The 21,058-nt window shown below is 46.3% G+C and overlaps 1 protein-coding gene across 5 annotated transcripts in view; it reads left to right on the top strand.

Annotated features, from left to right (window-relative positions):
- TBX4 (T-box transcription factor 4) overlaps positions 1-21,058 on the top strand; it is a 722,013-nt gene that overhangs the window by 638,150 nt on the left and 62,805 nt on the right. For all 5 annotated transcript variants that reach the window (XM_085649426.1, XM_085649425.1, XM_085649428.1 and 2 more), the window contains one exon: positions 19,574-19,726. In XM_085649426.1, coding sequence (XP_085505552.1) covers positions 19,574-19,726 — 153 coding nt within the window. The remainder of the gene's footprint in view (positions 1-19,573; positions 19,727-21,058) is intronic.

Here is a 21,058-nt window from a genome sequence, read left to right as displayed (position 1 = left end):
GGTGTATGAGTGGATTGGCAGTCGACTGCTACCCTGTAAATACATATTGAATGTAATCACTAAGTATGAAGCAGGCTAGACAGGCTTGCTTCTCCATCTCCAAGTTTGCTGAGGGGGAAGGGGTACATTTAAAGGTATAATGATGGTGGGTCTTTGATGATTTCATGGCACTGTAGCAGATAGATGCAGTGCATGGGGAGATGTGTTGACATGTTGCTGGTCCTTCACCATGTACTTAGTACAGAAAGACCGTCACTAAGAGGCAGTCTCCCCTGGGGACGGCTGTAGTGACCAAGAAGATGCAGAACTGGTAGAGGTATAGACTCTATTGCACGAGCTCACGCACTAACGTCCAGCCTTCGTCAGGAGAGTCACGCAACTTCAACTGCTGAATGTAAAACATGGAACTTAATTAAGAGTGTACAACACATAAGTAAACATAGTAAGAATGATATGCAAATACAAAACTGATGCGGCCAACAAGGCACACGAGAATACCAACAATGCTGAAGAACTTCGAAGCATTACTGCACGTGCCCATGTTGGGACCATTCTAGTGATTTGTAAACTGAACTAAATAGCTGATGGCAGCCTAATTATAAATGTCCCATTTTTGACAGATAAGCGAAATGATGCACAGGATGCTGGTTACTTGGTATGGGTCCCCAAGTTTCATTAAGTGTGGAAGTTGGGATTACAAGGCAGGTATCGAGGGAGAGCACCAACAAATGCAAAAAGCTTCATTAAAATGTTCTAACATCTGATTTTAATTTTATTTCCAAAACGTCATCAAGTCCATGCAGCTGGTAGGAACTACCTATTATAAGGCAATAGGCAGCGAGACACTTCAAGGCCACCCTTCGCTTCAGTGTCTGTTGTGATGTGTTTCAAAGGTTCACCTTCAGTCATAGTGTCTGGACCAAAGCTTGTTGAGCAATCATGGTGTTAGACCCGGGATCCCTAGTTGGCTGAGGTAGGTACCTTAGGCCAAGTAGGGACCCGAGTTCCAAAGTCAGGGAAAGAAAGGTCACCTTCTTAGATAGCCCCGCTCACCCCCTCTGTAGGTTGGCACGAGCAGCCAGGCTTATCTTTAAGGCAAATGTGTAAAGTATTCGCAACCACGCTCACAATAATCCAATGATGACACCACAAATAGACTCCACACAAGTTTTATAAAATGAGTATAAACTTCATGTAAAAAGATATACGATAAGACCACACGACATAAAACCAGCATATGAGGTTGTGTAATATTTCTACTGGCCGGCTGTTAGGCCAGCCAGACCTTGTAAATTCTGGCGATGTCAATGAGCACTTCTAAACATTCTCCTGTACTCCCAATCACATGTCATACAGTTCGTAATGCTAGAATCAGGTACTTTTGCAATGTAAAAATACTGTAATGCGTAACGTGGCAATCAGACACTCTGCAATGAAAAGAATGCAATGCATAACGCAACAATCAGGCACTTTGCAAGGTAAAACAATGCAATGCGTAATTCAACCACCAGATATGTCGTTCTGCAATAATGAGGCAATGCGTATACACTAATCAGATAATTCGTTATGCAAGAATAATGCAATGCGCAATACGCTAATCAGTTAGTTCGTTATGCAGGAACAAGGCAATGCGTCATACGACAAGTAGTTCGTTTTACAGAAATGTTGCAATGTGTAATACGTCAGTCAAGTACTCCACTCTCAGAAATGGAATACTACGTAGTACACTCAGGTCCCAATAACCGGGCCTTAGGCGGTCTCTCTGCCTCCTCTTCTGACCTGCAGTCAGCCTCTCACAGTTGCCCCCAACACAGTACAATGTAATTCCAGTGCAGCTTCGCACTCTGGCCCCTGTACCGCCACTCCCTTTGGCAATATAGGCCGCAATACGAGCCGAAGCACAGGCTCGTGCTGCCAACACGAGAGAGAGGCATAGAGCGTCTCCCTCCGCGCCCCGCCCCAGGAGTAGACACACATTACCTGGGGGGCGCAAACCCACTCTCCTCTCCTCGTCCAGTGGCTGGGCCTCCAAGCAGCTTTGTGAAATGGCAATGGCGGCTGGAGCCGGCTGCTCCACTTACACAGATCTCAGGCTGCCACAAAGCACACGCTCACAGCATCACTGAGTCTTCCTTCACTCCGGGTGCACGATCACTGTGCACTCCACACACAGGTCTCAGGCTGCACGAAGATCACACGCACAGCGTTGCTGAGACTCACTTTTCTCCGGTGCACACAACAACATGGCAAATCCTCCCGAAAGTCTCCCGGTGCACAACTCGGCAATGAGACTCACGTGGATTCCAGTGCACATGATAAAAAGGCAAATCCTCACGAAGGTCTCACAGTGCACAACGCACATGCTCACAGCGTCGATGAAACTCTCTTGGATTCCGATGCACACGATAACAAGGCAAATCCTCACGAAGGTCTCGCTGTGCCCAACGCACACGCTCACAGCATCCATGAGACTCACTTGGATTCCGGTGCACACGATCACTGGACAAATCTCAAAACGGGGTTCAGGTTGCACAGAGCACACACACACAGCGTCGCAGATCCTTGCTTGGATTCCAGGTGCCCCCGATCACAGGTCGATCCTCCTGAAGGTCTCAGTGCTGCACAAAGCACACACACACAGCGTCACTGAGACTCACTTGGACACCAGGCGCCCATGATCACAGGCAGTTCTTACGAGGGTCTCAGACTGCAACAGGCACTCTCCCACAGCGCAGCTGCGACTCTCCTAGAAACTTTTATGTTCCTGTGTTTCCAAACAGGGAGCCAGCTCACCTCAGGCCCTTGGGGATAGTTCTTCAGGACACATCACACAGAAAAGTCCTTCAAGCAGGGGTACACAGCACACAGCAAAGTCCCTTTAGCCTTTCCTTGGCTGAAACAGCAAACTGCAGGCCAACCCCAGATCACACAGCAAGGGTCAGTCCTATCCTTCAGTCCCTTCAGTTGTTTCTTCCTTGGCAAAGGTCCTCTTGACCACAAAGTAGCTCCAGTCTTGTTCACACTTGAGCAAGCCATTCTCCAAAGTACAGGGGCTGCAGCTCTCATAGTTATACCCCTCAATGGCTTTGAAGTCTTTGTGCTTCAGGGGGCACTGACCCCTGTTCAAACCAGTTCTGGGTGCCTCCCTGCCACTGACACATTTCTTTCTTTGATTAGTGGGGGTCTGGATTCTCAATCAATTAGCAGGAGATGAGCCAATTGTTTTATAGCAGCAACCCAGGCCTCTTCACCTCTAAGGGCTTCTCCTCCCCCTATACTCCAGATGCAGGTCAGCCTGTTGCTGTCTCACCTCCTCCCCTGGGTCAAGACATTCCCCAAATGTTATTGCTTTCAAATCCAGACAGTCAATCCACAGCCAGGCAGAGACACACAGAAATGTTAGAGCACAAAAACTCAGCCACTTCTAAAAGAGTGGCTTCTCAACACACAATGCAAAAACCACCTACATAAAAAGATGTGTTATTACATTGTGAGTTCAAGTATACTAAACTTCACCTTTCCATCTTAAGCTTTTAGGAAGATAGGCTGGAAAATATATTACACAGCCTTCCCATTCTATCCTATGGCCAAGGTGGCCTTTCAACAGTGAAAAACTAAATGGAGATTATTTCACTGTCAGGACATGACACACACCTTAGTACATGTCCTACCTTTCACATGCACTGCACCATGTCCAGGGGGTACCCTAGACTTACCATAGGGGTGTCTGATGTACACAGAAAGGGAAGGATAAGGTCTCGCAAGTGAATGCACTTGACAAAACAACATGGCAGGCCTGAGTTCCCTTTTTAAGGCTACTTGTGTGGTGGCACAAATAGTGCTGCGGGCCCACTATTAGCTGTTGCATTACCATCCCTGGCACACAAAGTACACTTTACTAGGGACTTCACTGAGTAAGGCAAACATATCAATCATGGACAACCAATTACCATTATTTTATACAGGGAACACTTACACTTTGACACTGTTTAGCAGTGGCAAAGTGTCCAAAGCATCTAAGTTGGCAACAATATGTCAGAAAAAGGTCTAGGGGGAAAGCTAAAAGTTAGGGCCAAGTCCTACACATGGCAAATGTCATTGCCAAACAAATTCATCCACATCACCAGAAAAAATACACACAATGCCATGTCTACAGTATTCCTACCTCGCTCTATTGCTAATAATCATACACTCAGCCGACGGACAGCCAACCAACATTACTGATCTCATCCCCAACACAAACTCAGATGTTTTCTTTCACAGAAGACCGGGCTCACACCATCATCACCCATCTTTGATGACTTAATCCTTGATGGCCACGCAATTACACAATACCAGTCATAACCTCCCCAACAAACACACATCCACCCTTTAACTTCCAGACCTTACCATCCTTCATATTCAGGAGGGCTTCACCACTACTTTACCTTTCAATCCCTCACTGGCGCTCACGACACAGCATTGTGTAGTGGCGGGTGATTTCAACTTCCATCTAGATGTCACAAGCGACCCGGACACTACCAAACTGCTGGACATTACATCTCCTCTGGGGCTATTACCTTGCGTGTCAGGCCCTACGCATGAGAGAGGGCATACCCTCGATCAAGTTTTTTCATCAGTTCCGCTTGACGATGTAGAGACTCTGTCTGTGCTCTGGACGGATCATAGGCTGATCAGGTTCTCTGTGTGTGAGAATGGGCGGCCGGATAACATCGCCCCCATGCTACCTAGATCGGCCTCGAGAGCGCTCCATAGAGTGACACCTGATATGCTGGAGCAGGCGCTCGCGGAACATCCTTGTGTTCTCTCGGGTGATCTGGATAGAGACACGGAGGCTCTGCAGTCGTGGCTGACTGAAAGGCTTGACGATCTTGCCCCAATGGCAGCCCCTCGGCCTACGGCTGTACGGCAATCTGCGCCGTGGTTCACGGAGGCGCTGCGGCTGGTCCGTAGCCAATGCAAGGTTGCTGAGCGGGCCTGGCGCCGTCAGTACAACGAGGTGGACAAACTCGCCTACAGGGCGGCCATTAAGGCCTATCATCGGGACATCTTAGATGCCAAAAAAGAATACCTTGCCAAGAGGATTGAGGTGGCGGCGAACTCCTGCAAGGAGATCTTCACGGTGGTGAAGGAGTTCACGACCCCCAGGTCCTACCCAGCTCCACTAGTGCCATCGGAGACGTGGGCGTGTAATCTCGCCAGCTTTTTCACTAATAAGATCAAGGCAATTCAGGCCTCCTTCTCGGAGAGACCTGAGGATGGTGGATGTGGCCCCGGAGCGGAACGTGAGCTACCGCCCATGCCTACCGCAGTGCTGACAGATTTTCCAGCAGTCACCTGCGAGGCGTCACGGGCGCTGCTTACCAGCCTTAAATCCGGCTCGCCACTTGACCCATGCCCTGCCAAATTCTTGGCCGGGATGGCGGCGGTGGTGAATCCCCTGGTTAACCCCATCCTCAATGCCTCCCTGAGGGAGGGAAGGGTGCCTGCCACCTGGAAGAGGGCGATGGTGATCCCCCTCTTGAAAAAGCCGGGCCTTGATGCCGAGGTTTTGGCCAAATTATAGGCCAATTTCACTTCTCCCGGCACTGGCCAAGATTACCGAGAAACATGTTCATGGCGTCTTGTCGAGCTTTCTTGAGTCTAACCATCTGCTCCATCCTTCCCAATCCGGCTTCCGTCCCAATTTCAGCACGGAAACGGCATTGTTGGAGGTCTCCGAGATTATCAGAGAGACCTTGGATGTTGGTGGCAAGGCCATGTTAGTCATGTTGGACCTGTCGGCGGCCTTTGATACCGTCCCCCATGTTGCGCTCCTCGCTAGGCTCCACGACATCGGCATTAGGGGGACGGTGCTCAAATGGTTTACGTCTTTCCTGGAAGGCCGCCGCCAGACGATCTGGGTCTCCCAGAGCTCCGCCGAGATGCCGCCTTTGGGGGTTGGGGTTCCACAGGGCTCTGTGCTGAGCCCATCACTGTTTAACATCTTTATGTCCCCCCTGGCGGCGGCGGTGGAGGCTTTCGGGGCCCAGATTGTGTCCTACGCCGACGACACGCAACTTCTCTTCACCTGTGGTAAAGATCAACCATTTGATGGAGAGAGTATTCGGGGTTGTTTGGGCAGGGTATTCGACTGGTTTCAGCATAACAACCTGAAGGCCAATTCTAGTAAGTCGGAGGTCCTTTTTTTCGGCTGTGTCACCGACCCTGAGTGGCGGCAATGGTGGCCATCTGAAATGTGCCCTCCGGCTCAATCATCTGTGGTCGCTAAAAATCTTGGCGTCAAACTTGACAATAAGTTATCACTGAAAGCGCACATCCTGGGTCTGGCCGGAACCTGCTTTGGTATTCTGAAGATGCTCCGCAAGTTTCTTCCATTGCTCTCTGCGGAGCATAGGCGGATTACAGTACAGGCGCTCATCGGGTCCCGGCTCGACTATGCCAATGCCCTCTTTCTTGGCCTCCCGGACTACCTGGTCCAACGCCTGCAGGTGGCACAAAACTCTGCTGCCCGCGCCATCTTTGGCTTGCATAGGCGGTCACGAGCCTCTGGGCTGCTGCAGAGTCTTCATTGGCTGCCTATCCGTAAGCGGATTATGTTCAAATCCCTTACGTTGATGCATAAAGCCCTGTTTGGCTTAGGGGCTGGGTATCTTCGGCGTAGATTGAACCTTTATCGTCCTGCCCGCTCACTGCGGTCCGAATCTCATTTTACTGCCGTGGTGCCACGTGTGCGGAAGGCGCGGACTGGGGGCCGTTCCTTCAGCTTTAAGGCACCCCAGTTGTGGAACTCTCTGCCATTGGCGCTACGCAGCACCTCGAATCTACTCCAATTTAGGAAGAGCCTGAAGACTTGGCTTTTTAATGTTTAACTGTTTTTCTTTGCGGGGTCTGTCTCTTTTCTTTCAGTATTCGTTTTCTTTTCTTGTTATGTTATCACACACGGAGCCGCCTGTGGAAAGCGCCGGGACACTCTTTTAGAGTAGCTGTGCGCTATATAAGTTTATTTTAACATAACATAACATAACATAACAATACATCTCATGTCACCTGGGCTGTCCACCATCTGTCTACAATACATTTTCTCTTTCATGCTCACTTTCACTGTCACCACCCCCACAACAGAGGACCTCAACGTTCTGAACAGGTGAAGTACAGAGGCTGGGAATGCACAGAGCCTGATGCGCACATGTTCAAAACCTTTTCGAAAAGGTTGGCACCTGTGTGCCTGTCTAGAGCATAGTTATTTAAACTGTGGAGAGGCTTCTCCAAATAACAGTGGCCTACTAGGCTACTACAATTTCTCAATCAATGAAAAAGAAGAATCAACAAAAACACTAGGTCTGTGTGTGACAGCAGCAGGATTTTCAGGATGTTAAAGTGGAAGTGAGAATGGTGTCAGAACTCGCATATTCACTCACACATCCTCCTATACATTACTCTCAGTGAGCTAAGCACCCACTCTAGAGATCTGTCTTTAAGCTACATGTCACTCACGCTTTTAGTGTACATGTTCTGTCAGCAATTAAAGCTTGTACTACTCTGCACTGCTGGATCTGTTCGGCGGGAAATGGAAGAACGCATTTACTGCCTTCTGTGAGAGTGGGACGCTTGTATTGCTATGCTGTCACTAGTCGATGAGGCAGTGAAGCTTGCACTGCTGCTGCCTGGTTTGTAACCTGCTTGTGTTGATGCAAGCCTAGCTACACCTGTCTTCTGAAGGAGGGATATTTGCACTGTTTCTGCCCAAGGTGTAGCTGTTCTGTGAAGCGAGGTGTTTCAACTACAGTTGTCCCATCTCACAAAAACCAAGAGATATTTTGAATACACTTACATTACCTGACCAGTTCAGTCACTAGCTTTTTTTGGACCCAGAGCAAAACTGGTAGTGGGGCACTGACTCAGATATCATGGTTTCAATCTCAGCTTCCCAGCTTGACCAAACTTTGTGACCCTGGACAATTACTTTTCTTCCCTCTGCTTCCTTTTCAGTGATCATCACAATTGAGAACACCTTGAAATAATTCAGTTTAAGAGGCGCACTGTACAAAAACCTCTCATGTATATAGTTTAATATACCATAATTTTGCTCTATTTATAACAACAATAAAGGCCTTGAATAGAAGGCACAAGACACCCGACTTGCCTCTTGGGCCACCAATAAAATTGTCATCTGGGATGAAGGGGGAAAGGATTTGATATCCATCCAGGATCTGAACGGCACAATAATTCTCATGTTGAGAGCACCTTGAAATAATTCAGGATGTACTCTGTACAACAACCCTTCTCGTGTAGGGTTTATTAGATCATAATGTTGCTATATTCCTAAAAATACTAAAGACTTACTAAGAACAAACAACACAACGTAACCCCTTCAGCGCGGCGCGGATTACCGTGCCGTGCTGAAGGTTCTATTGAGCGGGCGGGGTCGTGACGGAGTGAATCTGTCATACGCACAGCGCGACCGACGCGCATGACGGAACCACTCCGTCATAAGCAGCGATGAGGTTAAGTCATTAATAAATGTGTCACAGGAGAAAGGGCGTAGTTCAGTCATTTTAATACAGGTCATTTAGACCAGTGATATAATGTAAAGTACTAAAGTGAAACAATCCGAAATACACCTTTTTTATGTAAAAGTTATAAATAGAGCAGCAGTCAGTGATATTCGTAGCGGGGGCGAAGGTTCAGGCTGAGCTAAGAGCTATTCTCCTCAGCCATCATGGAGCTGCTTTTCCAGATAAGCTTCAACGCAGAGTGTGCTGCAGACTAGTATTCTTGACAATGTGGGCATGCCTGTTTCATAGCGCAGACTACAATGACTTACCATGCGAAACATGACAGCCTTACAAACAGCAAATTGCAAGACTTTTTTAAAGAGTGGGACCTCAGGAAATTTGCACCATCGCCCGCCCCCTTCTGAGGCTGGTGAACATGCCCTTTGAAGCAGTGATTATTTCACGGTATTTGATGCAAGATACCTGCCTTCTTGTGAAAGACATCTGGGTGAATAATGGCATATCTGAGCACCGAAACATATTTTGTGGAAAAGAAAAGTAATCTGTTGATTGGCCTGCCTGTTTTTAATCCTGTAGTAAGGAGATACCAGTAAAACACATATTAGCTCACCCACATACAATTTTAATATAGATCAGACAATTTTTATTTAGATCCGACAATTTAGTAAAGGTAGAACATAAATGCTGATAAAAAGTGAAAAACTAGAGAAGCCATAGTTGACAAACTGTACAACCAGTGAACAGTAGTACACTTGAATGCTTCCCAGTAGAAGATATGAAATCCACTGATGAAGCACTAGGTAGGTGAGAGTTCATCATCCTATGCAAGTACATGAATGTATGGTAATTCTATAAGAGGATTGTCTGTTACTTGCAGGAGTCTTGTACTTCTTGTATGTTTGTTCATTATAATCATACTTTAACACCTCTCGTTCCCTCATTAGTGTGTTAGCTTCCTGTGTTGTACCTGTTCTGTACGTGTGAGAAAATCGTGTGAAGTTCCTTTTACTACTTCCACCCATTTTTAGATCGAGCCTAGGCAGTTCATGCGCTGTCTCTTCGAGACATGCTATATTCACTCTGTGGGCTTACAGCCCTCTTGTTGCCTTTTTATTCCTCCCTTCGATTGTCGTTCAAAAATACTTGCATGCTAGTTGTTAATCCTTCCTTTTTGTCCCTCCTTTTTGTGTTTGGTTTCCTCCCACAGAGCACTGCCCAGTTACTCTTAACATTACGCTTCTGAGTTTATGTGTTCATTTGGTGGACTACTTTTTCTTTGATTCCTGCTTGTGTCACTTTTTGCCCATCTTTGGTGGTTCAGCTTCGACACCCGTCACTTAATGTCCCCATCCTGTTCAAATACAGAGTTGAAATGTCAGACTCTTTAGATGTTATTTTTGAGGGTGGCTCTTTAAATTTCTCTGACTTCAAAGTGCGAGGATTTCCCCAAACCCCTCCCCCCTTGCTGCTTTTTATTTTAACGAGCCTTGGTAGCCTGACCTTCAGCACCCAACTTTGCAGCACACTTAAGGGCAAGGCTTGGGCAATTCCCGTTGCATTTTTTCTGACGCTTGTTTATATGATTTGAACACGAGCAACCCAAAAGTGTTGGAGCGCTTTACATGAGCGCTAGTTATATTACACAATGTCCGATTCATTTTTGGGGACATTTTTATAGAGCGTGAACTTGACTGACCCAAAGGTATTGAAGTGCTTTACAAAAGCGGCAGTTTCATTACACAAGTTCCGTTTAATTTTTTTGTTTTTTTTAGATTAAGTAATGCCGACGATGGCCCTGTTTATTCATTATTTCTTCTCTAACAGACATTTGTTGTTGTTGCTATGTCCAGTGCTCCTATACCCAGGGGGCTGGGACAGAGGGCAGGGCTGGTGGCTTGCTGGTAGACAGATGATGCGAGCAGTGCTTTGAATAGAAAACTCTGGAGAAGGACGCCTGGTGTCTAGAGGCCTGCGAGAGGAGGCATGTGACGTCTCTGCCATTGGAAAGTACTTCACTTCTTTTTTTATAGGATGTTCAATCCTCTAGTGACGCAGTTGCACACAGAATGTTATAGTGCTGTTGGCTTGCATCAAGGCACTTGTCTTTCTGTCTGTGCGTTAAAAAACCTTGGAATGTGTCCATAAATGTTTCCTGAGGGCAGCATGTATTCCTGAATCAGACTGCATGACCCACTGTGTAGTAATTGAATAGGTCTTCAATCCCTGGCAGCACAGCACCCAGGATAATATTTTGCATGGCTGAACACTTATGCGGTCCCAGAGGTGAAACCTATTGGTTATGTTAGGGAAGGTTGCGCTGCCGCTGTCCATGTTGTACCGGTATTGTGTTGTGAAGCTTGGTGTAAAACGTCCACTACGCATAAAGAAAAAAATTGATCCACATTGCCAATGATTGTTTATTGTATGATGTGAGTGAATGAGTAACCCCTCACAAAATATTTGAGAAGGGTTTACTTTTTGTTTTCCACGTCTAATAAGCAGTTTTTAAAATGGAGAGGTAGTCTGTGCAAAATTTAAAACCAAGATGACAAGTGCTCCACGTCTTGCACAACACATTTAACCAATTTTGCATACTGGGGTTTTGAGCCCATAATGAAAGTGTTTAAAGCAAACTTACAAGCCCCAAAATGCAACATGCTGTGGGCTGAAAAAAGATAATGGTGTTCTATGTCATAGTGCCAAAGCGCAGGAGTTGTGAAATGTAAAATGACATTTAGTTCTAGACTTTCTGTCTGTTTTAGGTCGAAGCTTTCCAGACAGTGCAGCTGGCTGATTTGCTGACGACATCTTGGGGACATTTGAAAAGCTTCCCTGGGAATGCATCCCTCCCATTGGTTACCATTGGCTTTGTTGTTTGTAACTCACATTTGCTTGCTTTCTATTTGCTGTCGCTATTTGTTTTAGGCTGTCCAGATTGGTTTGTCCTTTCTCTTGCACCAAACTCCTTTTACTGCATTCTTTCACCAGTGTTCAATTTCCGTAAACAGGCCTTTAAATCTTGTTCCCATCTTGTCACATTCACTGTGCATTTAAAGACAGAGGTCAACTGTCAGACTCTATCTTCTAGGGAGCTTGGTATTTATTTTTCTTTCTCTGACTTCAAAGTGAGAGAATTTATGTGACAATCATGCTGTCTTCTGGGGGTGTGCTTGAGGAACGCTGTAGGATGTTATGTTTTTTTAGCACACAACAACATTTTAATGTCTGAATGAAATGTGCAGTTATTTCAGAATATATCAGAATTAAAAAAGCACAAATGAAGTGTGGTGCAAACAAATAGATATAAATAAATATTTTAACACAATTAAAACAAATAAATACACTAGGTGATTACATTTCAACACATTATCGTTTGTATGCTGTATATTTGTATCAGTAAAAGTGCATGTCTGTGCAAATGTAACGATCATTTTAATTGAAAATGTATTGTCTGCACTCTATGCCACTCTGCGCCACTTCAGGCTATGCTCCGCTATTCTACGACACTCTACTCTGTACCACTCCACCCTACACTACTCCACTCCACACTGCATCACTCCGCTCTACAATGCACCACTTTACTCTTCGCAACTCCACTCTACCCCACTTCGCTCTACGCCTCCCTACTCTACACCACTCTACTCTATTCTAATGAACTCTACTCTACTATGCACCACTGCACTCTTTGCCACTCCCCTCTGCATCACTCCACTCTATTCCACTCTACTCTGCAATACTTAACTCTATGCTACTGCACGCTACGCTAATGCACTCTACTCTGTGCCACTCCACTCTATACAAGTGCATTCTATGCCAATCCACTCTGCGCCATTCTAATGTACTCTGCACTGTACACCCCTTTACTCTACGCCACTCTACTCTACCATGCACCAATCCACTCTACTCTGAAATAATGTACTTTACGCCACTGCACTTAGTGTCACCGCACTCAACGCCAGTGCACTCAGCGTCACTCCACTCTGTGCCACTTCACTCTACGCCACTCCACACCTCTCTACTCTGCACCACTCTGATTTATGCAAATGCACTCTACTCTACTATGCACCCCTGCACTCTTTGCCACTGCAGACTACACTACTCAACTGCGTCACTCGACTCTGCGCCGCTCGACTCTGTGCCACTCTACTCTGTAACACTGCACTCCATGCCACTACACTCTACGCCAACGCACTCTACTCTGTACCACTCCACTCTATGCCAGTGCACTCTATGCCACTCTAATCTACTCTGCATTCTACGCCACTCTACCACTTCACTCTTCTCTGAGACAATCTACTGAAATTAAATGAAATGAAAAAGACTTTTATATAGCGCATGGCTACCCGGAGGCATCCCAGCGCTGCAGCGACGGCCAAGAGGAGGAGACCCTTATGTGAAAAGACAGGTCTTTAGCTGTTTCGAAATGCAAGGTGGTTAGATTCCCTACGAAGGGAGAGCAGAAGGGAGTTCCAGAGCTTGGCAGCATTGTATGAAAAGAGACGGCCACCCGTTCTGGCCCTCTTGATTCTGGGCACTTCTGCCAGGTGGAGGTCGTCGGAGCGGAGTCTTCTGGTGGCCCTGTAAGGTTTGACCAAGGCTTTGATAATGGGTGGCCCATTTCCTCCTAAAGACTTGTGAGCAACGCAGAGAGCTTTAAAGTGAATTCTCTCCTATACCGGAAGCCAGTGAAGGGAGCGTAGGGCGGGCTTTGCTGAGCAGCGATTGTTTGTAAGCAATCTAGCTGCCGAATTTTGAACGATCTGCAATTTTGCGACTACTGAGATGGGGGCCCCTAGGTAGAGAGCGTTGCCATAGTCTAACCTAGACAGAATTAGGGCCTGGATCAGCAGCTTTTTAGCTTGGCGGGGAAGTAAGGGGAGTACTTTCCGGGTCATTCTGAGTAGGCCATAGCACGCGGCGGCAGTTTTCCTGGCTTGGGCTTTGAAGGTAAGGTCTTGATCTAACCAGATACCCAAGCTCTTTATCTCGGTTTTTGGGACTGGTGCCGGGCCCATGCAGACTGGCCACATGGTGCTAGATTTAAAACTTAACTGGTTGCCAAGCAGCATAAGCTCAGTTTTGTCACCAATGAGCTTTAGGTGAGATAGGCTCATCCAATTAGCAACTTCCCAGAGACAAGAAGGGAGATCAGTGGGTGAGTGTTCAGCCTGGTTCAGTGCTACGACCAGCTGAGTGTCGTCAGCGTATGTAACTATATGGATTCCAAAGGGGGATACAATATCCGCCAAAGGGGTCATATATACATTAAAAAGAGTGGGATTCAGGGATGAGTCCTGGGGAACTCCACACTGCAACGGGAAGGGTTTGGTTAGAATGTCGCCTTCGAATACCTGGAAGTATTTTTCTTCCAGGAAGAATTGGAGCCATGATAGGACCGTACCTGCCACTCCCACCTTCTTGAGACGGTGAACCAGAGTGCGATGGTTCACCGTGTCAAAGGCTGCGCTTAGGTCGAGGAGGATTATGGCAGAGGATCCTCCGGAATCGAGAATCTTTCTAGCTTCTTCCACCATGGCTAACAAGGCAGTTTCTGTGCCTTAGCAGGGGCGGAAGCCTGTTTGTGAGGGGTGGAGCAGTTTGTGGGATTCAAGGAATGCAGATAGTATTTTGTTGAAGTTTTTTCCGCAATTTTGCTGATTCTGGGGAGGAGCGAAATAGGGCAGTAGTTGCCCAATTTAGCTGGGTCCAAGTGAGACATTTTTAGTAATGCTTTTACCATTGCTTTTTTCCAGTCTTGTGGGACTTATCCAGATGCTAATGAAGCATTGATCAAGTTGGTGATAGGAGGGGAGACTGTAGGTGCTACCAGATTCAGAATGTTCGGTGGTGCTGGGTCAAGTGGTGACCCACTCTTAACAGAAAAACAAATGGGTAGGAGTGATTCCTGGGTGAGCGGGGTGTATGTCTCAAGCTGAAAATTACACTCATATGGTTCAGAGTCCAAGGGCTTGGATGTTAAATCAAAGTCCAGTTGGGGGAGATACCTGACGATGTTTTGAACTTTGGTGGAAAAAAATTCAGCAAGTTCATTACAGCGTCGTTCGGATAAGTCTGGTGCCACTGGGGGACGGGGACTTTTAGTATTTTTTTTGCGTTAGTAACGTTTCTCTGGAGGAATTGGCTGATAGTTAAATGTTTTCCTCATAATAGGCGGCCTGGGCCCTTTTTATTTCTGCTTTATATGTTGCGATGGCCGCTCTGTATTGTGATTTCTTATGGGGTGAGAAATCTTATCTCCACGTTCTCTCTAATTTTTTACATTGCTTTTTCAGGAGGCGTAGTTCAGTGGAAAACCATGCAGATTTGTTAGGTCCACTTTCCTTCTGAATTGATTTTTTAGGTAACACAAAGTTGCGTGAGTTCTTAATCCAGGTGTATAAACTTCTGTTAGCTACGACTGGGTCGGGTCTTGATTTGGTATGGTTTTTTCTAACTCACTAGTCCAATCCTCTACGGGGAGCTTGGGCCAGGGACGTATTCGGGTTTGTGTAGAGAGGGTGTGTGAGCCCGTGATTGGTGGGAACCAGGTAAAAGGTACTAACTCTATGCCACTCCTTTCCAGTTGAGAGGTGTGGCTCACTAGTTAGAGGCGGCAGACCCGTAAGCAGAGAATCGGCCAGGGACCAGGGTTCAATTCCCGACGCGGCAGGGTCGTGGACCAGGGTCAAAACGGACTCAATAATTCTCGCCTCGGTACCTACTCTAACCAGGAACACACTCGGCAACTCTGGGCATTAAGCTTGCCTCATCTCTACAACGGCCCCCCACAGACGCCGGGGATGCCTGGTTTCACCTTGGAGATACCCAGAAAGGGACCATCTCACAGGGATAGCCAGGACGGGTTCCCCAGCGGTCTACAGCGCCGGGACGCCCCGTTGCTGGGGTAGCTGTGCGCTTTACAAGTCTACAACATTTACATTTACGCCAATGCACTCTGCACCACTTTGCTCAAAACCAATGCACTCTACGCCACTGCACTCTATGCCAATATACTCTGCACCACTGCACTCTACGCCACTGTACTCTACAACACTTTACACCACTGCACTATATGCCATTGTACTCCACGTCACTGTACTGTACGCCACTCTATTCTACTCTGCAGTGCTGTACTCTACTGTACTCTACAATACTTTACGCCACTGCACCATATGTCATTGTACTCTATGTCATTGTACTGTCCACCACTCTATTCTAAACTGAATTGCTGTACTCTACGCCACTGCTCTCTATGCCACTCTATTCTACACTACTCTATACCACTGCACTCCACACCAATGCACTCTATGCCACTCTACTGTACCCCACTGCACTCAATGACAGTCTACACTGCAACACTGCACTCTGTGCCACTCTACTCTGAAATGATCTACTCTACACCACGCTACTCCACTCTATGACACTCTTCTCTGCATCACTCTACTGTATGCCACCACTCTATGGCACTGCACTTTACCCTGCACTACTTCCCTCTACGCCACTTCACTCTACTCTGAAATAATCCACTCTATGCCACTACACTGTATGCAACTCTGTGCCACTGCACTCTACTCTACGCTACTCTACCACACTCTACTCTGTACCACTCTACTCTATGCTACTGCGCTCTATGTCAACTACTCTGCAGCACTGCACTCTACACCTCTATACTGTATTCTCCAACACCCTATGCCACTGCACAGTACGCCACTCTACACCATTGTGCTTTACATCCGTGAACTCTACGCCACTCTATTCTACTCTGTACCACTGTAATCTATGCCACTGCTCTCTGTACCACTATACTCTATACCACTCTATTCTGCACCACTTTATTCCATGCCACTGCACTCTATGCCTGTGCACTCTATGCCACTACACTCTATGCCACTACACTCTGCATCACTACACACCACTCTAATGTATTCTGCACCACTGCACTCTACACCACTCTACTCTATGCCACTGCACTCTATGCCAATTTATGCTACATCTCTGCACTAATCCACTCTGAGCCACTTCACTACTCTGAAACAATCTACTCTATACCACTGCACTCTGCGCCACTGCAGTCTACTCTGCCCCACTCTACTCTACGCCACTGCACTGAATGCCACTCTACTTTGTCACTGCACTCTGCCCCAATGCACTCTACACTACTTTACTCAAAACCAGTGCATTCTATGCCAGTCTACTTTAAAACCACTGTACTTTACGCCACTTCACTCCAGGCCACTCTACGACACTGCACTCTACGACACTCCACTCTATGATACTCCACTTTGACACTCTACTCCACCACATGTCACTCCACTCTACTACACTCTACAACACTATTCCACTTTATGACTCTCTATACAACTCCCTCTTTGCCACTCCATGCTACTTTACTCCACTCTATTCTACGACACAGTACTCCACTCTACTGCACTCCATTACTCCACTCTACGTGACTCGACTCCACTTTATGCCACTCGTCTCTATGACACTCTATGCCACTCCACTCTACTCTGCACCATTCCACTCTACAACACTCGACTCCACTCCATGCCATTTCACTCTCCTGCACTACGCCAATCCATGCCACTTCACTTTACGACAAGGTACTCTATGCCACCCTACTCCACTGTAAACACACTCTACACCACTTGACGACACTATGCCACTCCACTTTCTGACACTCTACTCCACACTACACCCTTCCACTCTACCCCCTCCACAACACTCCATAACACTCTACTCCACTCTACGACACTCTACTCCACACCACTCTCCTTTACCCCATTAATTTTTAGCCACGCTGAACAGCAGCCACGCTGGTGTACAACATGGCTAAAGCATAGTGGCAAAGCATAGGCCAGACCTATTGGCTTGTTCTTGTAGGCATTCAAAGCTTGCCCTGAACAAGTGCAGACCCGCAAGGGCCGCCAGTGATTGCCAACAACAATAACTCGGGATGTTACTCTTTTTGGAGACCCCAGTACAGTTTTTTATGTACCTTACTCTACAGCATCTTTTTAGAAAAACAAAACTGAAACAGGCCCACATTTTTTTTCAAAGCATGCAACAAAATATACAGAGAATCACTAGACAAAATATCTCATACACTGTATTATGAGGGGAAACAACACGTTTTGTACTGGAATGAATTGCTCCTAATAGATTGTGTTTTTAATCAAAATTGCTCTTACTAGAAACCTTCACTACAGAAAAAAACAAGCATTTGGCAAAGTCAAATGGTCTTGCCTATGCGAGCTATTAGCTTTGCCAATGTTTTTAGCCATGTTGCAAAGCAGCACGGCTGAAAGGTTTTTCAAAAGTGCTGGCCGCGTCATGGCATTTTTAATTTGTATTGTATGTCAGACGGAGGGTGTGTAACACGGATTGTGTAGATAACTCACACCCGCTCTATCGCCAGCAATAGAAAAACAATCTGTCAAATCTGAAATTATGCAGAAAATGCAGTAGCTGCAAAATCAGATAATTCACGTAGTCCTGATCTTACTATACACTCACTCGCTCTTTCCATATTTTTCTCACCTCACTGTCCTCTCTTCCTGTCTTTCCTCTCACTCTCTCATTGACAATGAATAGAGGGTAGACTTTTTTGCTATGTGGTCCCACTTCACACATGTAACACCTAAAGCTAATCCGGACTTTGTGCCAGCAGCGTACTGAGACGTTCGGGCCCCTGAGTTGGTGGACTGATGCATTCTTCCCTAGCCAAAGAAACATAGATACATTAACGCAATTAAAAGGAAAGGTGTGCAGTACAAATAATCTAAATTAAAAGACATCTGCCACCTGAAACGATGAAACTACAAGTCCCAGAATGCAAAGTCCCATTGCCTAAAGTACCAGTACTGGGTGAAGGGATCACAGGGCAATGAGCACTTAGCAGCTCGGGCTATTTCACTTCTGAAGGGGGGATATAGAAGACACGGGCGCTCGTGAGCTATGCTACTAGAATGCAAAGTAAAAAGAAAAAAAAGGACTATATGAAATGCTCTTAGACGAGACAACCAAGCTTCATATCCATCCCCATGGTGGTCCCACTCAAGTACCCCAACAATGACACTGCCGGTCCCACGATCAGTGTCCAGATGGCGCTGACGGACAGCAGAACAATGATTGAAAATGAATTACTCTAATTAAATCAGAAAAAAACGACAACTTCCAGAATACAAACATTTGGTAAACGACCCGACTGGAACCATGACGCCCCACAGTCATTCTGTTTTGTGGAAATCCTACTCCAAAAGTGACACTGATTTGTAAATGTCCCAAGCACACTCAGGTTGGTACAGAAAATCGTATTTTTTAAACATAAAAATATATGTTCCACTGCAGCAGGAGAAGCAGCTTTCCACATGCCAAGAAAGGCAGCAGCATGCCAGTCTCGGGCGCAGCTGTAAAAAAGCATGAAGAAAGTTTTTCTTCTCCATGTCAGGTTTTTCCCCATTATTAACTAGTTACCCGGTGGCTCTTACTGTAAAGTGTCTGCACCCGCCTGTTCTCACCAGACTCGTTTGTTTAGAGAGTTTGCAATCTTTTCAGTGACAGTTCACGTATATAACCTCCTCGCTTTTTAGTGACCTAGCAACCGCCTCAGTGAGCAGAGATGCCAACAGCACATATAACAAGGGAAAGAAGGAGCAAGTCTATGGAGGCGGCTGGAGGAGTTGGACGGGGGAAGAAATAGTACCCCACTCAGGTCGGGCGCAGCGGACGGGCACAGATTAACTTGAATCACTCTGCGCTTGGCCCCTGCCCCACAGTAATGATTGCACTGGCCCATTAAGGAGGCTGTAAAGAAGAGGGACCTATATCCAGAAAATGGTAAAACAATGGGCGGGCTTGAAGCCCTTTTTGGATACAACAGTATCTTGCACGCGAGTTGCATGCATGCACTCGCAGGCTAGGCCCTAACAATACACATCTGGTTTCACTCAGATACAGATGAAGGAGCTGCTGTTTCCATTTTGCTCTATTACTGAATTGCAAATATGATGCAAATAATATTTTTTAAAGCTACATTTTTTTCTTTTTCACAGATCATTCTAAATTCGATGCACAAATACCAGCCCCGACTCCACATCGTCAAAGCAGATGAAAACAATGCTTTTGGCTCTAAAAACACTGCCTTCTGTACACACGTGTTTCCAGAAACTTCCTTCATCTCTGTGACGTCCTATCAGAACCATAAGGTAAAGCTACTTTCATAGCAGTCAATCTAGTTGAATGAATGTAGATATTTTTACAGTTACTTGGCAGTACATGAGCACTACAATCTATTTTTAATAAGACAGAAATGCAAATACTGCTAGTTTGAATGAGTCACTGCCACCTATCCAGGCGAGAATGGAATTGCAACACAGCAAGGCTGGACAGAAGGACGTGTCTGTGCAGAAGACCAGAAGATGGATATTCAAGGGGCTGTGAAGAGTAAACATGTTTTGCATTTGTGCGCACGAAATGTTAGAAATGTTGCCAATCTTACCAGGATGAAGAAATAATACGTTTTGCTTTTTTGTGACATATTATTTATGTAGAAGAATTTTCAAAAGAATACTAATATTCTGTATAATATATACTTATCTGTTTTAATGATATTCGTGGAAAAATGATAAATGGTGGGGCTCTGTTTTTTAAGATTTTTGTAAGGCTATAATACTGACCTATTTAAAGTTTTTGTTGAACGACATAATGAATATGTTTTAATTGTAATCATTCCTAGAGGAGCTCGACAAAGATAATAAAGGGCACTTTACATAGAACCATAGCTGTCCTCCTACGCTTCCAGAAGTGACTACATCTTGAGGACCAAGAGCTTGGACCTACCTCATCTGAGGTTTTGAACAGTCATTGTGGACTAAGTTGCTGAAAAGGACCTGGGCCACTATGACTATAAGGACCCGCGTTCCCTCTTTATTCCACTGCATGCCTTAAAACAGGGGCACATGGTAAAACAGGGAAAGAGCGCCCTATTATAGCGAATACGCTGCCCTCAGGGCAGCCTTGAACTAGCTCTGCCCTGGGTGCAGTGCATTCAAGTGAAATACGGAGCGGCTGTTTCACCCGCGTGCATTTTCAAGAGGGATTGGAGATCCTCTTGCAAGTGGGTGCAATAAGTGACTAAACTTGCCTGCAAGAGGACGTCTGGGGGGGTCAATAGAACCCCTTTTCTTCCCTCTAGAGCACAGCCTTTAGGAGAAGCACTGAAAGCACACCATCTTTCTGTGGCCTACTTTCAGTGAGCTTGCTAAAGGCATGTTTGCCTCTGCGCCCACGTGAATAATATGGCGCTGGCACAGAGACAAAGTGATATCCTCATTTGCATTAGGTCACGCCCCCATGCAAATGAGGAAATGCCTTCTTGAGATAGAGCTGGTGCTACATGTGCGCCAGCACTATCAGTATTACAGAGGAGGCAGCAGAAGTGTTTGCGGTCCCTTCTGTAATACAAAAGTGCTCCAGAGTGCACAAAGCGGGCGTGCTTGCCCGTTATGTCACCGGGGCACTTTATGTAATACGGCCCC

Source organism: Triturus cristatus, chromosome 3_2 (assembly GCF_964204655.1).
Source record: "Triturus cristatus chromosome 3_2, aTriCri1.1, whole genome shotgun sequence".
Lineage (NCBI taxonomy): Eukaryota > Metazoa > Chordata > Amphibia > Caudata > Salamandridae > Triturus > Triturus cristatus.
The sequence above is the reverse complement of the archived record's forward strand: the minus strand, read 5'-3'. Positions and strand labels throughout refer to the sequence as shown.